This window comes from Ursus arctos, unplaced genomic scaffold (genome assembly GCF_023065955.2).
Source record: "Ursus arctos isolate Adak ecotype North America unplaced genomic scaffold, UrsArc2.0 scaffold_8, whole genome shotgun sequence".
Lineage (NCBI taxonomy): Eukaryota > Metazoa > Chordata > Mammalia > Carnivora > Ursidae > Ursus > Ursus arctos.
In genome coordinates, this window is record NW_026623100.1 from 55,592,082 (window position 1) to 55,610,539 (window position 18,458).

At 39.6% G+C, this 18,458-nt stretch overlaps 2 protein-coding genes across 3 annotated transcripts in view; one reads left to right on the forward strand and one right to left on the reverse strand.

The window, feature by feature from the left end:
* The window catches only part of GALM (galactose mutarotase), a 104,145-nt gene extending 97,070 nt beyond the window's left edge, over positions 1–7,075 (reverse strand). The window contains exon 1 of the mRNA XM_057309224.1: positions 6,842–7,075. Within this exon, the coding sequence (XP_057165207.1) occupies positions 6,842–6,854 (13 nt within the window). The 5' untranslated portion in view covers positions 6,855–7,075. The remainder of the gene's footprint in view (positions 1–6,841) is intronic.
* The window catches only part of HNRNPLL (heterogeneous nuclear ribonucleoprotein L like), a 36,226-nt gene continuing 23,936 nt past the window's right edge, over positions 6,169–18,458 (forward strand). The window contains exons 1-2 of one of the 2 annotated variants that reach the window (XM_026479230.4): positions 6,169–6,668; positions 16,799–16,917. In XM_026479230.4, coding sequence (XP_026335015.1) covers positions 6,477–6,668; positions 16,799–16,917 — 311 coding nt within the window. In that variant the 5' untranslated portion in view covers positions 6,169–6,476. The remainder of the gene's footprint in view (positions 6,669–16,798; positions 16,918–18,458) is intronic. The other variant, XM_026479221.4, reaches the window with a different exon arrangement.

The following is an 18,458-nucleotide window of genomic DNA, read 5'->3' on the forward strand; positions in this document are numbered from 1 at the left end:
ACTTCTAGCTTAAACTTATTGGAATGAATTCTGTTCTCTGCAACTGAACTTTGACTGATACAGTCAGCTCTGTTTTCAGGACCCTGCATGTATTCACTGATTTATTTAGCAAATATTTATTGCGGGTCTTCTCTGAACAGATGTTTATATATATTATATATCTATATATAATTAAAAATTATATTCCTAGGAAGGTAGTTCCATCCAAATAGGGCCAAAAAATTAAAAGTTCCAATTCCAATCTAATCAGCATAAATAATAGTTCACACATCCTCATTGGTATACTGGAAAGAAGATGGGAATTTAGAGACAAAATAGTAGTTTTTCTGAACGTTGCCAAATGGAGACAGTAAGGAGTTGCCCTGTCTACCTCTTAAAGCTTCTGTGAAAATCATATAAAGCAGTGTATGTGAAACTGCTTGGTAGATAGTAAAGTTCTATGCAGTGCTGGTTATTTATTTATAATTAGTAATAATAGTAAATTTATCCTACAAACTTTGGATGCCTATGATAGCACCTTGAAAGAATACTATTTTTGTTTGCCTCTCTCTCAGTTCAGTGCAAATTCTGATGTTCACGTAATGGCATTCTTACAGATAAATCAGAGACTGACTACTTTGTGAAAGGAATTTTCACTTTTGAAAAATATTCACAATAGGAAATCTTTCAATAGATGTGTGTCATTTAATACAATTGGTTGATTGACAAATTTAAATTATACACATTTTGGTACATCCAGTGTACAAAATGAGCTTAGTTGGTTGAAAAATGTAATTACATCTTTTAAGTGATCTCATTTCAAGTATGGGTGAGGAGCAAATCAAATTATAGAGCAATCTTTGAGATACATACGTAGACATAACTTGCAAAGCTTACATGTTTTATGTGCTTATTTTTCTTGAGTTATGAGAAAGAGGAGCTTAATTCAGACCAACAGATGTCTGGTCAGTGGCTACTATGTACAATGTTGTAGGTGATGAAGAGACAAAGCTGAATGAGATAGTCATTCTTGAGGCTACAGTCCAGTCCAGCATGTCCAAAGCAGCAGCCACTTGTACGTGTGGCTATTGCTCACTTAAAATGTGACTAGTGTGACTTGGAGACGGAATATTGCATTTTCTTTAATTTTAACTAATTTAAATGTAAATAGCCACGTGTGACGAGCGGCCACTGCATTGGATGGCACAGGTCTAGCCAAACTCAATAGCTGACTTGTGGTTAGGATGCATGGGCAAAACATTTTTCTTGTCTTAAAATAAAGGTGGTCTGTTGATCTTGTGGTCTTAGGGGTGGCGGAGGGGAAAGTGCCACAATGGTTTGGGAATGTACATTGTATCAAGGGAAACAATTACACGATTCTGTTAAAAATCCATTCCATTTGATTGAAATGTCCCCTAACACATTCAGAATGCAAAGACATTAATAGGCCAAAGAAAACTAAAGATAGGAAAGGTTAAAAAAAAAAAAAAGGAGGCCTAAAAAACCTAGTTTATGTGTTATCTTAGTATTCCTTGTCATTTTTATAGTGGTCCCAGCATCAAAGATCAGGAAAGAAGAATGGGTGAATTAGTAACTTGCTTACCAAGGAAACTTCCTTGATAGGGTGAAGTGGGGTATTTCCAAGAAATTATTTTTCTCAAATTAAAAAAGACAGAAAAGAAGAACTGAGAGCTCATACTTAACAACAAAAGGTATTAAGTACTACTGATCACTCCCAATTATTTCACGTTCTACACAATTGGGAATGGTCAGCACTTAGTACCGTTTTGTTAAGTGTGCGTTAATTTTGTTTTGCTATATTTTCATATGTAAGGTGAATTTACTTTGATAAATTCTATTTACTCTCACCTGGGGATAGAAATGCTATGATTTTACTCTTTTTGCTTATTAAAATCATTTTTAAAGATGTCTAAATCACTCTCAACTCACAGGAGTTAGAGAGAAGTGGAAATAATTTAAGTATTATTTCTAAGACTAAGTGGCTATCACTGATACTAAGAATCTGAATTTTACCTGTCATTATTTGGTAGATGAGCTAGTCCTTTAAGGTAAATCTATTTTATTTTTGCTGATTTATCACAAATTGTTATTTTTTAAAGAGGCCAAACATGGTGGCATTTCTAGCCCCAAAGCAGATGTGTATGATGATAGCGCTTGAAAGAGAATACCGCTGTGGTTACACTTGACTACACAGAGAGCTAATAGTGCTCGGGGCACTTCCTACAGGGTGCATCCTCTTGGAACCGTGGCTTCTTTTCACCCTAACAAACCCAATGTAGATCAAATTAAAGGGGCTAGCTTGGGGACAGCCATAGTGCCCTTTCTTGGGGGATCCCTATCAAACGTGGAAGTGGTATCATCACAAATATACTTTGGATTTGACAAAGTTTCATAGGAACTAATTGATTTGTCTCTGAATGGACTTTGATCGTGTTAAACAGGTCTTAATTAAAATATACTTCCACGGTTCCAATCCTTTGGAAATGTGGCTCACAGGTATGGTGTGCATCAGGGTTTTATTTATCTGGTTTTGCAAGAGCTGAGGCAGGAAACAAAGTTTTGTGTTTTCAGTGATATAGCCGCAATACTGGAAATTGGGTTTGGGAATGAAAAGTTCGTAATTTGTATCTCCAGTTGTTCAAATTACATATCCATCAGAAAATAGAGATACTTCTCTTGTGATTTCTGAGCCTTTTCTATAGAAATTAAATTTAAAAATGAACACGAAACAGCTTAATTTGTAATTTCTTATGGAAGCTAATTAAATGTCCTTATACCAATGAAAATGGTGAAAACTATAATCTATTCACCCCTTTCTAGAATTATAGTTGCATAAGCCCTGGTAGAAATTAGCGAATAAATTGGTATCATGATAAGTGGCTATAAGATCTGTGTTTGTGGCAGTAAAAATAATTAAATCATTCTTCTGGATGAAGAGTATTGGCTCTGGAATCAGACAGCTTGGATTCTAATTTTGACTCTCTGGTTTACAGTCCCTTAACCCTTCCTGGATTGTTTAATTGTACAATGGGCATAGTGACAATATTGCCTGTTAGAGGGCTTCTGTCAGAATTTGCTGACATGACCCATATAGTGGTTAGCCCAGTGCCTGGCACACTGTGAATGGCTGTTATTATTACATGTATATTACATGTGTCTTGTTTCCTCAACCTGACTGCGAGCTTTGAGAAGGCAGGGACCATCTCTTATATAGTTTTCTGGTCCCTTCATCACCTAGCACACTATCTTATAATTACAGAGTCCGCGCTCAGATTTAAAACTAAAGGGCAACTCAGGATTAGATTATAAAGGACCTTGAGTATAGTTTCCCTAGGGCTGCTCTGGACCTGTCTCCCACTCTAGTAGAACCCCTGAATCCACTTTGAGTTGTGGTGATGGTAGTTCATGCCCATTTCTTACCCTAATCAAGAGCAGCCAATCCAAGCAAGCATTCAGACAATCAGCCAAAGGCCTGAGGCTGTATGCAGTGCAACAGAAATTCCAGATGGTCGTGGCATTTAGGAGCTGTTTCTGCGTTTCTTAGGCATTTCTGGCTACTGGGTGGTGTATAATATCTTTATCTCATCTAAGTTAAATCATGCAGAATATAATTTATGCCCTCCTTCTTTAGCTCTTCTCACGGTAGAGTGTTTTTTTGTTTTTTTTTTTTAAGATTTTATTTATTTATTCGACAGAGATAGAGACAGCCAGCGAGAGAGGGAACACAAGCAGGGGGAGTGGGAGAGGAAGAAGCAGGCTCACAGCGGAGGAGCCTGATGTGGGGCTCGATCCCAGAACGCCGGGATCACGCCCTGAGCCGAAGGCAGACGCTTAACGACTGAGCCACCCAGGCGCCCCCACGGTAGAGTGTTGAGCTGGCTAGCATTTTCCTTATCAAAGGACTTATTGTCACTGAACAACTTATTAGCAAGAAGCTCACAGATAACCCGTGGTCAATGTACTGATCTATGTCCTTTAAACATGCTTTCTATATTTTACTTCTTCAGTTTTTTTTATCGAACAGTTTGATTGAGCTACTTCCAAAAAGAACTAAGTTTCATGCTCATACTTAGTATGAAACTAAGTTTCATATTTTTTTTTAAAGATTTTATTTATTTATTCGACAGAGATAGAGAAGGCCAGCGAGAGAGGGAACACAAGCAGGGGGAGTGGGAGAGGAAGAAGCAGGCTCATAGCGGAGGAGTCTGGTGTGGGGCTCGATCCCGGAACGCCGGGATCACGCCCTGAGCCGAAGGCAGACGCTTAACGGCTGTGCCACCCAGGCGCCCCTCATATTTTGATAAATAGAATTTAAGTTTGAATTCTATTTATCAAAGTTACCTACCTTCTGTTAGTAAACACTGAGTAGAGCAGCAAGGCTCCGCAAGGCTGGGGTTCCTTGTGGATTAGTGTGAGAATCGCATTTTAACCTGGTACAATCTAGGAGTTGGAGGTAGGCTTTTACAATTTAATATTTTCACCATCACTATAAAATATTTGGAAAGTTTGGATAAGGCCTTCCTTCTGCCTCTTCTCATTCTTCCCAATGTTCTGCCAGCAATATTTCCTCATGTAGCTGGCACTGCAGCTCCCTCTTTGATAGTTCTTTTGTCCACTTCCATCCTATCTTAATTTAAAAAATAAAATTCTAAAATTTTTTTTTAGTTCTATTTTGTCAGTGTACAGTTGCAGCTGCACACAAATTTGATTATAAGCTCTACGGTGCTGTGAAAAGCTGGCAATTTTTCCCCCAAAATGACAGGCAGTGTAAATTACAAAGTACAAAATAGGGTACGGTTAAGCACTGCCAGCAATAAATAAAAATGGCTTTTTTGGAAGAAATCACTTTGGAAATGAGGGAGAATGAGGCGGGAGGAGGAAACAGTCCGCAGAGTTAGGAACGGAAAGAGCCACATTTAGAGGAGCGTCTGAGGGATAAGGACAACGGAAACACTTAAGGGACTCTTGATCCTAGGCAATCCTCCAAGGGTTAAGTCACAGAGGGCAGTTAGGTTGGGTTAGGCTTGCTAGTTTCTCTCTTGAAAGATACTGGACCTCTATTTCCCAAAGACCACTTCTTCAGCATTGTGGAGTACCTAACTTGCGCTAGGGATCTGCACAGGAACTGGATTTGCAAAGGTGAAAAAGAGCACAGTTCGTCTTCAAGCGCTTCTAGTCTTTAAAACAAAACACCCTAAGAGGTTAAGTATAAAGGGCCCTGCTGGAAAAAGAGAAAGCAACTAGAAGCTTGGAAGAGTCCTCAGGGCTCCACGGAGGAAGTCAGTTGCGGTCCGAAGGACAAACAATTTTGTTAGGCTTTTTTATCTTTCAAAAATAAATGATAATGTGAAATAGATCATCCCGAAAGGAAAGGGTTGGGATGAAGGATGACATATTTTACACACACCAGTCCCCTGTCAGGAAAGAGGGGTCTAGATGACAAATGAGTGCTAACTGATCAAACTGACATTCACCCGCGTGCGGCGTCTTCTTCAGACTTGCACCTTGCTCAATGTAAATCTTGACTGCAGTTCTCGAAGATCGTTAGGGGCGGGGAGAAAGTGCACCCACTTTCATCAGATTTTGCACACAACACAGGGAGAAGGCTACTTTCATGGTTCCAAACCCTTTTCTCCCCTCAGCCTCTGTAGTTTTAAGGGCTGTGCGAGGTCTATCTGCAGGGATTTTAGAGGTTTTCCTCATGCTCTTTTGAAGAGAAGTAATAAAGGCATTTAAATTAGCGGGAGGGCGGTTAACACCCGCAACCCTGACTCCACGGCGAACCTCATCGCCCGCTTGGGGTTCACTCCGCGCCTGGCTTCGGCTGAGTCCAACAGTGCTAACGGCCGCCGGGCAGCAACGGTTCCCGGGCAGCGCGCGGCGAGCGTTGGGCGCTCGGGACTAGCAGGCCAGCGGCGAGTTCACACGGCGCAGGGAGGGGGGCGAGGCCGAGCCATGGGCGGCTCTTGACGAACAGTCCTTCTGGCCAATTGGAAGCCTGGTCGACTTTTCCCCCTGCCAATAGGGAGCAGGACCCAAGCTGAGGGGCGCTTCCCGCGGGCTGCGGCTGGATTCGATCCTGCGCGGCTGAGGCTAAGGCGGGGGCGGAGGCTCGGCCTGGGCGGCGGGGAGCGGATTAGGGGAGGAGGGAAGACCGGAAGCCACGGTCGCGTCCCCATCCTTAGATTCGCTCCCCCGGGCTGGGAGCGGAGACGGAGGAGGAGGGAGAGGCTGAATGTTGGCTCCGTAATAAAGGGGAGCGGCCGCTCCGGAGCCTCCTCCCGGGGTGCCCCCCTCATCCCGCCCGGTCTCTGCACCCACTCGGCTCCCGGACGCCCGGACCCCGAGGCCGGCCCGGCAGCGCAGACCTTCGCTGAAGAGACTCGGCTAGTGGCGGGGACTGGCCGGCGGCGTCCGAGGCCCGCGCCCCGCCGCCACCCCCACCCGCTTGTCCGCCGGTCCCTCCGGCCGCCGCCATGTCCTCCTCCTCATCCTCTCCCAGGGAGACATACGAGGAGGACCGCGAATACGAGAGCCAGGCCAAGCGCCTCAAGACCGAGGAGGGGGAGATCGACTACTCGGCCGAGGAAGGCGAGAACCGCCGGGAAGCGACGCCCCGGGGCGGGGGCGATGGCGGCGGCGGCGGCGGCCGGAGCTTCTCACAGCCGGTAACAAAGCGCGGCGCCCCGTCCCCTGTGCCTGGCGGTTCCCCGGGAAGCAGGGCCTGGCGGCGGGGACTCGGCCCTGGGGCCCTCCGCGCGCCCAGTTTCCCTCTGCTGCTGCGCTGACCCTGTCGGGAAGCGCCGGCTCCTGTCTTTAGGGCTTTTATTCTTTGCCTTACCTGTTATCCGCATCCCGACCGCGAACCCGGCTCCGGCCTGGCTGCAGGCCCCGCGTGCGAGTCGTCTGCGGGCCCTGAACTTGGGGAGGGTAGCCGGGCGGGGGAGGCGGGGCGGCGTTGTTTCCGCTCCGGGGGGGCTTTGGTGCGCGATTAGCTCTTTGTTAGTTTAACTCCTCCGGCGGCTGGCCGGCGTCGGGACGACCCTCTTTCTCCCTTCTGCCCCTGTGCCGGCGGCGTCCGCGCGCCCGTCTCGGTCACAGGATGGTTGCGTGGGTTCCGCCGGGGTCTCTTTCCACCTGGGTCCTGAGCAGAGCCGTAACCCAATGACAAATTGCACTCTGGCGCTCACACCCTAGTTGCCCTGAAGGTTTCATTTAAAAATTTTTACTTTTGGCAGGCATGGCGTGCATGCTTTGCCACCCGGTTTTATGATTATTGCTCAGTACTGATTTTAGCTCTTCGATCCAAAAAAAAAAATGTTGGTAGGTGTTAACAGCACCCATATTTTCAAGTAAAACAAATCTTAAATCTTAAAGTCACCTGAGTTCTTCATTGACCGTTTATTCCAGATTTGCCCCATGAAAGGAGGAACTGAACTCGAAACTGCATTAAACACACATTCCTGCATTCTTGTTGCTCTTATCAGAAATGTTAGCGGGCGGCAGAAGGAATGTGAAAATCGTCTTACCCACAGCAAGTAGTAGTAACTCAGCTTGAGTTGCACGGAGACTCTAAGGAAACAAAGCAAGCAAAAGTTTTTGCCCTTTTTTGGTGCACTAAAGATGTCTCAATGGCTTAAATGTCCTTTAAACATTTATCACATCTTAATAGTGATTTTTTGAAAGGAAGCTTTACCTGAAGTTTAAGAAATTGTACACATATATTCTACTTAGACTGTTTTTCACTTTTTATAAGAGGCAAATTATAAGCCTTATAGCTGTTGTTTGAATTTTTATGTAAAAATTCTGGTCAGTAGTCCCCAGTGTTAGAGTTTCCAAATATGAAACAGTGACACATAGGTTTCAACACATTAGGAAAAAGGCACTTTTTCTTCCTCTAAATAAATGTTTCCTTATGGCTAGATACGGCTTTTGATTTTTGTGCCTAGGTATTTCGAATATTCAAAATGTAGCTTCAACATGTGAATAAAAGAAATGCATGCTTAAAGTTCCAGTTCAAAGCCAATTCCACTGTGGAATTTGGAAGCAGGAATATTGTAACATATTTTAGATGGAGCCGATGGATCAGTGTATTTCTTTTGCCAAAAGTCTTGAGTTTTTTGTGTGGTAGCATGAAATGTCTTCCCTTAAGTGTCTTGAAAAGATACTTCAATCTTTTTATAAAAATTTTTTCTTTGAAAAATAGATTAGACATTAAGACAATAGTATTATTTTGGATGTGGGCAAGAAAATAATATATAATTAATATATCCAAAGTGGATTGTATCTGGCAGTGGAAATAGCACTGGGCAGGGCTTGGGGAGAGACAAGTCTTACCTAGCACACAATCTGTAATGCCTTTGGGAAAGTCCGTTAACTACTACTCTTGAGTTCGCTTAATCTGTAAAATATAAAAGTTGAACCTTTCCGTACCTAGAGTTGTAGTTCAGTGATTAATGTAACGCAGTTTTTAAATTACCCAGGCAGAAACTAATGTATGCAGATTGAGTTATAAATTCTAATTTTTGTTTATCTTACTGTTGTTCTGTTTCTTTTTTTTCTTTTTGTTTTTTTTTTAAAGATTTTATTTATTTATTTGACAGAGGGAGAGGCAGTGAGAGAGGGAACACAAGCAGGGGGAGTGAGAGGGGAAGAAGCAGGCTTCCCGCTGAGCAGGGAGTTGGACGGCTTGGTCCCAGAATGCCGGGATCATGACCTGAGTGGAAGGCAGAAGCTTAACGACTGCGCCACGGAGGCGTGTTGTTCTGTGTCTTAGGAGAGAGGGAATTGCTTTTATTTAACTGTAGAACCAATACTGCACTGTCAAATCTAATGAAGGTTTATTTTTCCTGTTTTTAAACCTTTTATTCTTGTAAATTTTGGTACTATTTTGAAATTATTGCATCTATGGAAACTGTACAATAAAATTTTATTAAGATAGGCATTCCCTGGATAGAAGTTATTGTCTAGTGCGTCATCAGCCAGAAATATGGTAAATCCTCTAACTGAAATGGGTTTGGCTCAACCTCAGTGGTCCTCCTAGTCCAGCCAGGGAAGAAATACCTCGTGGTCAAAATGTTAAACAACAGTAAATGCAGATGAGGTACAGTGATAAGCAATCTTTTCAACTCCAGTTGGAGGTTTGTAAGGTGCAAAGTAAGACTTCAAAGATTTACATTATTTAGCTTTAGATAATTAAGTTTCCACGAGTGCTTTAATAATATGTTAATTAGATTTAAAGAGGAAAGTGAGTATTTAAGAAGAGCAGTGTTGGGGCACCTGGGTGGCTCAGTCAGTTAAGTGTTGGCTCGGGTTCTGATCTCGGTCGTGAGATGGAGCCCCACCTTGGGCTCTGCACTCGAAGTCTATTTGTCCGTCCCTCTCCCTCTGCTCCTTCCCTCTTGCATGCTCTCTGTCAAATAATCTTTTTAAAAAAGAAAAGCAGTGTTTTTGCAAATGCTCCTATTTAAAGATGGGTTGATTATTGTGAATGATCATGATGTGTTAAGGTGGAGAGAGAAATGCGTTAGAAAAATAGAAATGAGTTAGTAGGTTGGATATGAGAAATAAGACACTTTTCAGATTTATGGCTTCTGGCACTTAATTTGAGCATCAAAAATTCCTAGAGTGTTTCAGATTCACTGGGCTGCATTGTTGAACAAAGCTGGATTATGGTTTTCGCTATGTATTATACAATTATTTTATTCTTATAAAGTGAGTGGTGGTCTTAAATTTAGCAGTCAGGACCTTCAAGATCATATTAATGGTATCTGCTTATTTTTATTTTATTTTATTTTATTTTATTTTATTTTATTTATTTTTTAAAAGATTTTATTTATTTATTCGGCAGAGATAGAGACAGCCAGCGAGAGAGGGAACACAAGCAGGGGGAGGGGGAGAGGAAGAAGCAGGCTCATAGCGGAGGAGCCTGATGTGGGGCTCGATCCCATAACGCCGGGATCACGCCCTGAGCCGAAGGCAGATGCTTAACCGCTGCACCACCCAGGCGCCCCTCTATCTGCTTATTTTTAAGAAAGCAGCTTGACTTCCAAATATTAGGGCTTTACTTGGCAAAACCAATTGAGGAATTAAATTGGGAGGTTACATAGAAAAGATCTGCTTCTATAAAGACTGGTATCAATAAAGATTTATGGAGTGCTAATTCATTTTGGAGACTTTCAAGTTTTATTCTTTTCTGTTAGTGAGTAAACAGGCAAATCAGATTGTTAAAGTGGTTTGTTTGCTGATGAGGTGAAAATTTAAGTTTCTCAACTTTTAATAAATAGACTTACAAGATGGCAAAATGCCAAGGTAAAAATGTGGATCCTAGGATTTCCTAGTGGTATATATTAGGTGGAGAATCTAGTTTGAATTTAAGATACACTACTATATTTGAAGGATCTGAATTACAGAGATGTATAGGAATATTATGATGGCTTATTGGATGAATATGAGGTGGGAGATGAGATGAGGTCACTTTGTTAGCTTAGCTCCCACAGGAAAAGTTTAGAGGCTGACAGCATAGTAACTGCACCCTGGGCAATAAAAAAGTTAAAGGATGTGTGCCCTGGAGGTAAGTGCCAGCTCTTGAGGCTTCTGTAGCAATAATGTTCTCTCTCTTTTAGCTAAGCTGTTGCAATAGAGTGAGGATTTTCTGGCTTGGTATTAGGAAAGAAGCGAAAAGTAATAGGTTTTACTTTATTCCTTTTTTTTTTTTTTTGACAAGTGACCGTGTTTCTCTATGTTAGTACATACAGTGAAAAGAGCTGTTAATAGAGCCATAAGCCCAACCAAGGCAGGTGTCTTAGATCTGCTACCAACATGCTTTGTGACTTAACCTCTCTGGAACTCCACTATCACATGAGGAGGTTGGATTAGATGATCACTGTGATCTCTTAATTCATCAAAAAACAGTACTTGAGCCCGTTTTGTGTGCTGGGTGCTGTTTTCAGTGATGGAGATATAAAAGTAAAAAAAAAAAATCTATATCTAAAAATCTGTGATTCATTTAGTGCTTTTTTTTTTTGCCTTTATGAATTGAATACAACTTTCAAAGATTGTAGTTGCAGCCACAGCAACAATTCAGGTGAGCTTAAGCAAAACAAAAAGTTGGCAGAGGTAGGGAATTATTTGGCCCATGTAACTGAGAAAACCAAGTGGTGGCAGTGGTTTCAGGCATGGCTGGATCTAGGGATTTAGATGATGTCATTGAGACTTGATTCTGTATGCTTTGTTTCCTCTATGTAGTTACAAAGCTAGACTTACATTCTTATAGCTAGCAAATAAAGAACTCTTCTCCCCAATGTCCATTTGTATTCCTTATGATCAACACTTCTTATCTTCTCTCTCCCTGCAACTAATCACTGGTCTACCTCTGAAGTTGGGCAGGCCTGACTGTGTGATTAAGAATACCAGTGGAATAACAGAGTTCCATGTGTGTGCGGGCGTGTGTGTGTGTGTGTGTGTGTGTGTATGTGTTTAACCAGAAGAGGGGGAAAGGGCTTCTGGGTAGGCAAAACCAAGTAATTTCTACTACATGAGCAAAAAAGCGAAGATTTTTTTTATAGTTATTTGAATCATTTGGCTGTTCTTTTTAATCTTTGTTATGTGATCAAATGTACCTAAAATCTTTAAATAAGAAAATTAAAGGGTTTCCCATATTTTGGATCTCCTCTATTGTTTCTTAAAAAGAAAGAAAGAAACAAACAAACAAACAGGCGGGGGTGGCTCAGTTGGTAAGTGTCCAACTCTTTTTTTTTTTTTTTTAAAGATTTTATTTATTTATTCAACAGAGATAGAGACAGCCAGCGAGAGAGGGAACATAAGCAGGGGGAGTGGGAGAGGAAGAAGCAGGCTCATAGCGGAAGAGCCTGATGTGGTGCTCGATCCCATAACGCCGGGATCACGCCCTGAGCCGAAGGCAGACGCTTAACCACTGTGCCACCCAGGCGCCCCAAGTGTCCAACTCTTGATTTTGGCTCAGGTATTTATCTCAGGGTGGTGGGATCGAGCCCACATTGGGCTCCGTGCTGGGCATGTAGCTTGCTTAAGATCCCCTCCCCTTTCTCTGTCTCTAAAAAAAGAAAGAAAGAAAGAGACAGAGAAAAAAAAGAAAGGCGATGTGTTTGTTTAGTTTCATAAGAAAAATTACATAGTTTAGTTACCTTTAAGCATAGCGTGAGTTAAAAAATATTTGCAGCTGCCCCTTAAAACACCTTTGTCCTTGGTTTGTAAGAACTATCCAAATAAAAGGGATAACTTTAAATATCTAGAAATACTGTACTCATTTCTTGGTATAACGTTGATAAATTCTTTTAAATGTTGATAAATTCTAATGCATCCAGAGAATGATTACCAGAATGGAAAAGACACTTGAAATCACATTATAAGAGGAATGATAGGAGAATCTGGGGCTCTTTAGCCTGAAGGGTGTATATATAGGTTTGGTTTGAGCAATCGTTACAAATAATTGGAAGGTTATCATGTAGAAGAGGGAAATGCAGATAAGGGTAAGGCACCATTTAATATTTCTTGAGCCTTTGCTAAATAACTATCTCACATTGTGCTAGACATTTCATAGTTGTTCCATTTCTTTACTGTAATCTTACGTGTATGGATTTTTTTTTTTTAATAGTGAAACTGAGGCTCGAAAACGTAATTAGCCTAAGAGCAATGAGCCAGTAAGTGTTCAAAGATTCAAACGCTGGTCTGACTTCAATAGCCATTTTGGATACAAAACTACAGAGAGACAGATTTGGATGCATATTATGAAGAATTTTCTAAAAATATAATGGATTGTCTCATGAGTAGTATGTTTCCTGTCATTGGAGGTGTGTAAGGAAAAGCTGGATAATCACTTGGCAGTGGGTTCTGTGTCTGGTGTTGGGGAATGAATTATTGAATTTGAGGTTGGTCTTATTGAATCCTGTAATCATAAGAGGACAGAAGAAGGTTGTTCAGTTGCTCTTGAGCATGTGTTGTGTGCATGGAGATGTTGGGAAAACAAAAAAAAAACCTAATAAGGACATTGTGCCTGGCCTTTACTGGTTTACAGTTGTTGCTTTACTATGTGAAGAGACATAAATGGGCCCTTCTTATTCCTCTCAGATAGAAGCTTCATTTATACTCTACTGAGCTTCCCTTCTCTTCAGAAGAGTGTAGTCTTCAATCAGCAATAGTCTAAATTAGCACTTAAAATTGGTTTTATTAGAGTTGGTCCTTGAGATAGCCTCTAAGGGACTGGGAGTTTGGAATGGTTATGACTAGACTGGTCTGTAGCCTGCAAAGGGGACCAAATAATGCCTCCATTATAGTTGACAAAGTTTGCCTGAAGAAGGGATAGAGTAATTAAAAAAAAAAGTATATGTAAAGTGAAGGCATGCCTTCATTTGCTGAGTGTTCACTTGGAATATTGTTTTTAGTCTGATAAGTAATCAGTATAAATAGATCAGGAGGGAGCCTAGATAACGAAATATTTGAAATGGAATGACTTTGGGCTTCTGTATGAGAAAGGATTAAAAAAAAACTTTTCGAATTGGAGAAGACACGATCAAAGTGTTAACGTGGGTGGGGTAAATAATACGGATTTATTCGCCAATTCAGGAGTTGGATGCATAGTATGATGCCTTGAAGAGGTAATTTTAGGGTAAGTAAAAGAAATTGTACAGACAATTTCAGATTTCTTAACCTCCAGTATATAGTATAGGTAGAAATAAGAAAATACTGATTTGAGAAAAGTTTTAGGGGGCGCCAGGGTAGCTCAGTTGGTTAAGCATCTGACTCTTGATTTCGCCTTGGGTCATGATTGAGCCCCAGTGTTGGGCTCTGCGCTGAGCATGGAGCCTGCTTAAGATGCTTTCTCCCTCTTTCTGTGCCCCCCTGCCACTGCTTGTGCACTCTCACTCTCTCTGCATACAAACAAACAACCCCCCCCAAGACTTTTAATATTTGGGGCAAAAGGGGTGGTAAAAATATTGTTTGAAAAGATATCACTAATATATCAGTTTTATATTTGGAAACAACCTAGGGTTTTTTTTTTCTTTTTTTATTTAAACAGAAAGAATGAGAACATTTTAAGTTCAAGAAAAGGGGACATAATATAAAGATTAGAGAAATAATAAAGGTAGATAAACTCATGAATGGCAGATGCACTGAGTGGCAATTAGGGAAATAGAAGGGGGATAGGATATGTTTTCTGCCTTGAAGTTGAGATTATTGTATCTTCCCGTAAGTACCATATTGTTTGCATTTAATAGCTTCTAGCTTTTAAGAATGACTTAAGTCTTGAAATGTTCCATTTAGGAAATAAAATTAAATAACAGTGCATTAATATCAGATATTTTTGAGGGATTTTAAAAAATTGGTCCTATAATCCATTTCTTTGTGAGAAGACTGGTTTGAAAATAGTCATATTTTTTAGCATTGTATTCAAGATAGTGGTTCTCCACAATGGGGAGGGAGGTAGGAGATATATTTAGCTGATTGGTAGTGTTTTATTTATTAAACTGGGTGGTGAGTAAATGACTATTTATATTGTTCTTCATACCTTACTGTAGGCCTTAAGTGTTGTATAATAAAATAATTTCCCAACATTTTATTATGTGAAATATTCAATTACGTATGCCCTTTACCTAGATTCAGCAGTTTTTAACATTTTGCCATTTGGGATTTTATCTCCATTTGTGTATATCTATATTTATAATCATTTCCCCCCCAAACTGTGAAAGCAAGTTGCATACATCATGACAACCCATCCCTAAATATCCCAGCTTTCCTAAAAATAAGGATATTCTTTTCACATAAACATTACTGTTATCATGATGGTAATAAATAGTTCTGTTACATAATAACCTGTCGGTATTTAAATTTCTCCAGTTCTCCCTAAGATGTCTTTGATAGCAGTTTTTATCTATTATAAAATAAAGACTCAGGTATTGCCTTTGGTTGTTGTCTCTTTAGTCTTAATCTAAAATCTTCCAGTATTTTTTTTATACTAACTTTTTGAAGAGTCTTGGCCAGTGTAGTTTTTCTTCTGCACATTTACCTTCACCAGCTGATTTCTAAGGATGAACTGAGATGACCGTCTCATTTCTTGAAGTTTATTGTTGTCTCATTATTTTTAGAGTAAAACTTGTTATTTAAACTTTAAATGTATGTTCTGAATTAAGTTTTCAGGTATGATTTAGCGCTCTTTTCTGCATTGTTGTCCAGTTATATTTAGTGGCTTAATGATGATAATGCACATTTGGTTGTTGAGTTTCACTTAGAGTCTCATTTGTTAAGGTTGTTAAGAGTGTTTGGTTACATAGTGTACAATCAGAACGATTCATTTCAAACTTAGTGGCATGTAATTAATATCTGCGTGACCATAGAAAAGACTCAGCATAAGCAATTCAAATGAATTTCCAAGTATTGAATTAGTATTTGCAGAGGACTGAATTTATATTTGTTGAATTTGATGATAGTGTAAGAGAGTAGTCCCGTGGTTACTTTATGTATTTAAATTGGCTCTTTTCTTTAAGCCATGATGTAATTTTTCTATTGGCAGGGCACAGAACTGTTTTCTAACAGTGTTTATAGTAAAGAGAAATTGGTGAGTCCTTTAAAAAAAGCCATAAAGAGATTTAATTTTCTTAAAATGATTCTTAAGTTTTAAAGGTAAAACATTTGTGCTTTTAGATTAGTCTGTTTGTAGGAGAAAAAAACCCTTTCAGTTAATAGATTTTTTGGCGTATGTGTATGGATTGTATATGAAAGTCACTTCTGAAGTGAAATAAGCGAGGTGCCCAGTGGCTAGTTGTAAATACAGATTTTTGTCTTAATAGAACTTGAATAAGTAAACGAGAGCTATTTTCATTTTCAAAGTAATTCTCATACATAGTTCATATACTTATATTAAAACTGCCTCCTACGTGTACTCGAAGATACACAGTACTCTGTAGAAGCCCTGGAAGACTTGCATTTTTGAGCGCTACTTGTTCATCAATAGAGAATGAATGGTACCTTGTATAAGTTTAGGTTGTCAAGTGTACTGCTTAAGTAAAAACTTCAAATTGTAGTGGGACTAGATAACCAATTAAACAAGGACAAAAGATGATATAAATAAAGTTTACAATCTTTATAGTAAACATTTAAAATTTTTTTTCCATTTGGACTACTTGAGATTTTTATTTTACAGAGGTGAAACTAAGAAATTACGGATATAAAATATGATTCCAGTCATAGCATACTCTGTGTATCTGCTGAAATTTTTTCTTGAGATTTTATTGAAATAGAAATAAGTTTTTTTTTTTTTTAAGATTTTTTATTTATGTATTTGACAGAGATAGAGACAGCCAGCGAGAGAGGGAACATAAGCAGGGGGAGTGGGAGAGGAAGAAGCAGGCTCATAGCGGAGGAGCCTGACGTGGGGCTCGATCCCATAACGCCAGGATCACGCCCTGAGCCAAAGGCAGACACTTAACCGCTGTGCCACCCAGGCGCCCCTGAAATTGAAATAAGTTATTAACTTAGGTTGTACTTCTTACTAAGAGAGCGCTCCCTTTTAAGAAATCGACATTTTAATGATGTACTGTATGGTGACTAAGATAACATAAAAAAAAAAAAAAGAAAAAAAGAAAAATTGACATTTTCATGCCAGTTAATTGATGATTTTTTTCTCAGGTCCTTTTGCTAACTTGTGAATGCAGTTTGGTTTGGATTTTTTTTTTTTTAATGTTTGCTTTTTGATGCAGAATTGAATTTACTAAAGATGCAATTTAGACTTTTAAAGTTTTTAAAAATTATTTTCTTTTGCTAGGAGGCAGGTGGAAGTCATCATAAAGTTTCTGTTTCACCTGTTGTCCATGTTCGAGGACTCTGTGAATCGGTGGTGGAAGCAGACCTTGTGGAGGCTCTGGAGAAATTTGGAACAATATGGTAAGGCTCATAGGGACTTCATGCAGATTGAAAACCGTATGATAAAAGCCTTGATGTTTAACCATAGTATATATTGTTTGCCTGTGACTGTATTTCTTTAGAACCTCTGTATTTCTTTTAAGCCTCTTTTAACCTTCTGGGATGATGCATGGATATATTTTTGTGGATCCATGATCACCTCTCACTCTTAGCCAGGTTGTATGTAAAATAAGATTATGCGTCTTTTATCTGATTTTCAGATGGGTCCATGATTCCTTGTTAAACACTGCTTTAATGTTTAAATGAGTTGATTACACCCTTCATCTTTAGAGTTTTAAGTAGTGGTACTTAAAAAAACTGTTTTTTTGTTGTTGTTTTATTTTGGAATATTTCAGAATTAATTGGCAAGTAAAAGTGGGTAGATCAAGGGTAGGCATTATTTGTGTGTTGCTGAGTTCTTATGCAGACCATGAGCAGTCAGTGTTTTATCCTAGTTTGTTTTATTTTTGTGTTTTGTATTGACTCGGGCTCCTCCTTTCACTTCCCACAGCTGGTGTATGCTTAAGAATATTGACTTAAGTGAAAACATAATCAGAAAAGTGAATCTGCTGCCAAAAATAGACACTCAAAAATTCTTTCTAAATTATTTTTGGAGTATGCCCGGCTGTTGTTCTCTTCTTAGTATGGGCAGTCTGGAGTTGATTTTATTATTTTTTCCTTGGTGAATATGTTTGGGGTTTTGGTTGTAGGCATCAGAGACACAGACTAACTTAAAATAGAGAAACAGCAAAGAAATTTCAGTATATTTGTTGAGGTTCTTTGATTGCTTGATTGCTTCAATCTTATAAAAATTTATGTGAAGTTCTGAGTATGGAAAGGATGCATAAATAGATGGTGAGAGAGTGATCAGAGATGTCCAACAGGAATCGTTGCTTCAAAGGAGTAGGAGTAGTGTTAGGTGACACCTTCCATCATGGCATCTTTTTTATTAATTTCCTTGATGACCTTATAGAGAGGTGGATGACTTGGCAAACCTGTTATCCTCAACTTCTGTACCTCAGAAACCACAGTTACATATTGTTTATTCTTAGAGGTACAAATTGGCAATCTACACGGGCAGAAGAAAGCCCATTTCTTAAAGTGTCATTAAGATGACTGTATCACTTCTTAGTCATTTGAAGTGGATATTGGAAATTAAGTTTGCCTGGAGCTTTATATATTGAAAAAAACCCTTAGACCTTATTTATTTAGACTTGCATGTTGGCACTTGACTAACCTCGGGTTGCATTGTCCCATGGAGTTAGAAAGAGATGGTTATTTCTGGTTTATTTTTTTCTTGTTTTTTTATTTTGGGCTTTTAAAGTTATTTCCCGAAGGTGAAGAAATACTGAAGCAATATTGGAAAACAAGTTGATGAGCAAATACTGGTGGAAACTTTAGAGAAATAATAACTGTATTGCTATTTTGATGTTAATTATGACCATGACCTGAATGTTGGGCATTAAAGAAATAGGACTATTTGTTGAAGTTGGTGAATTATTTGAATCACTTTTGAGTGGCCT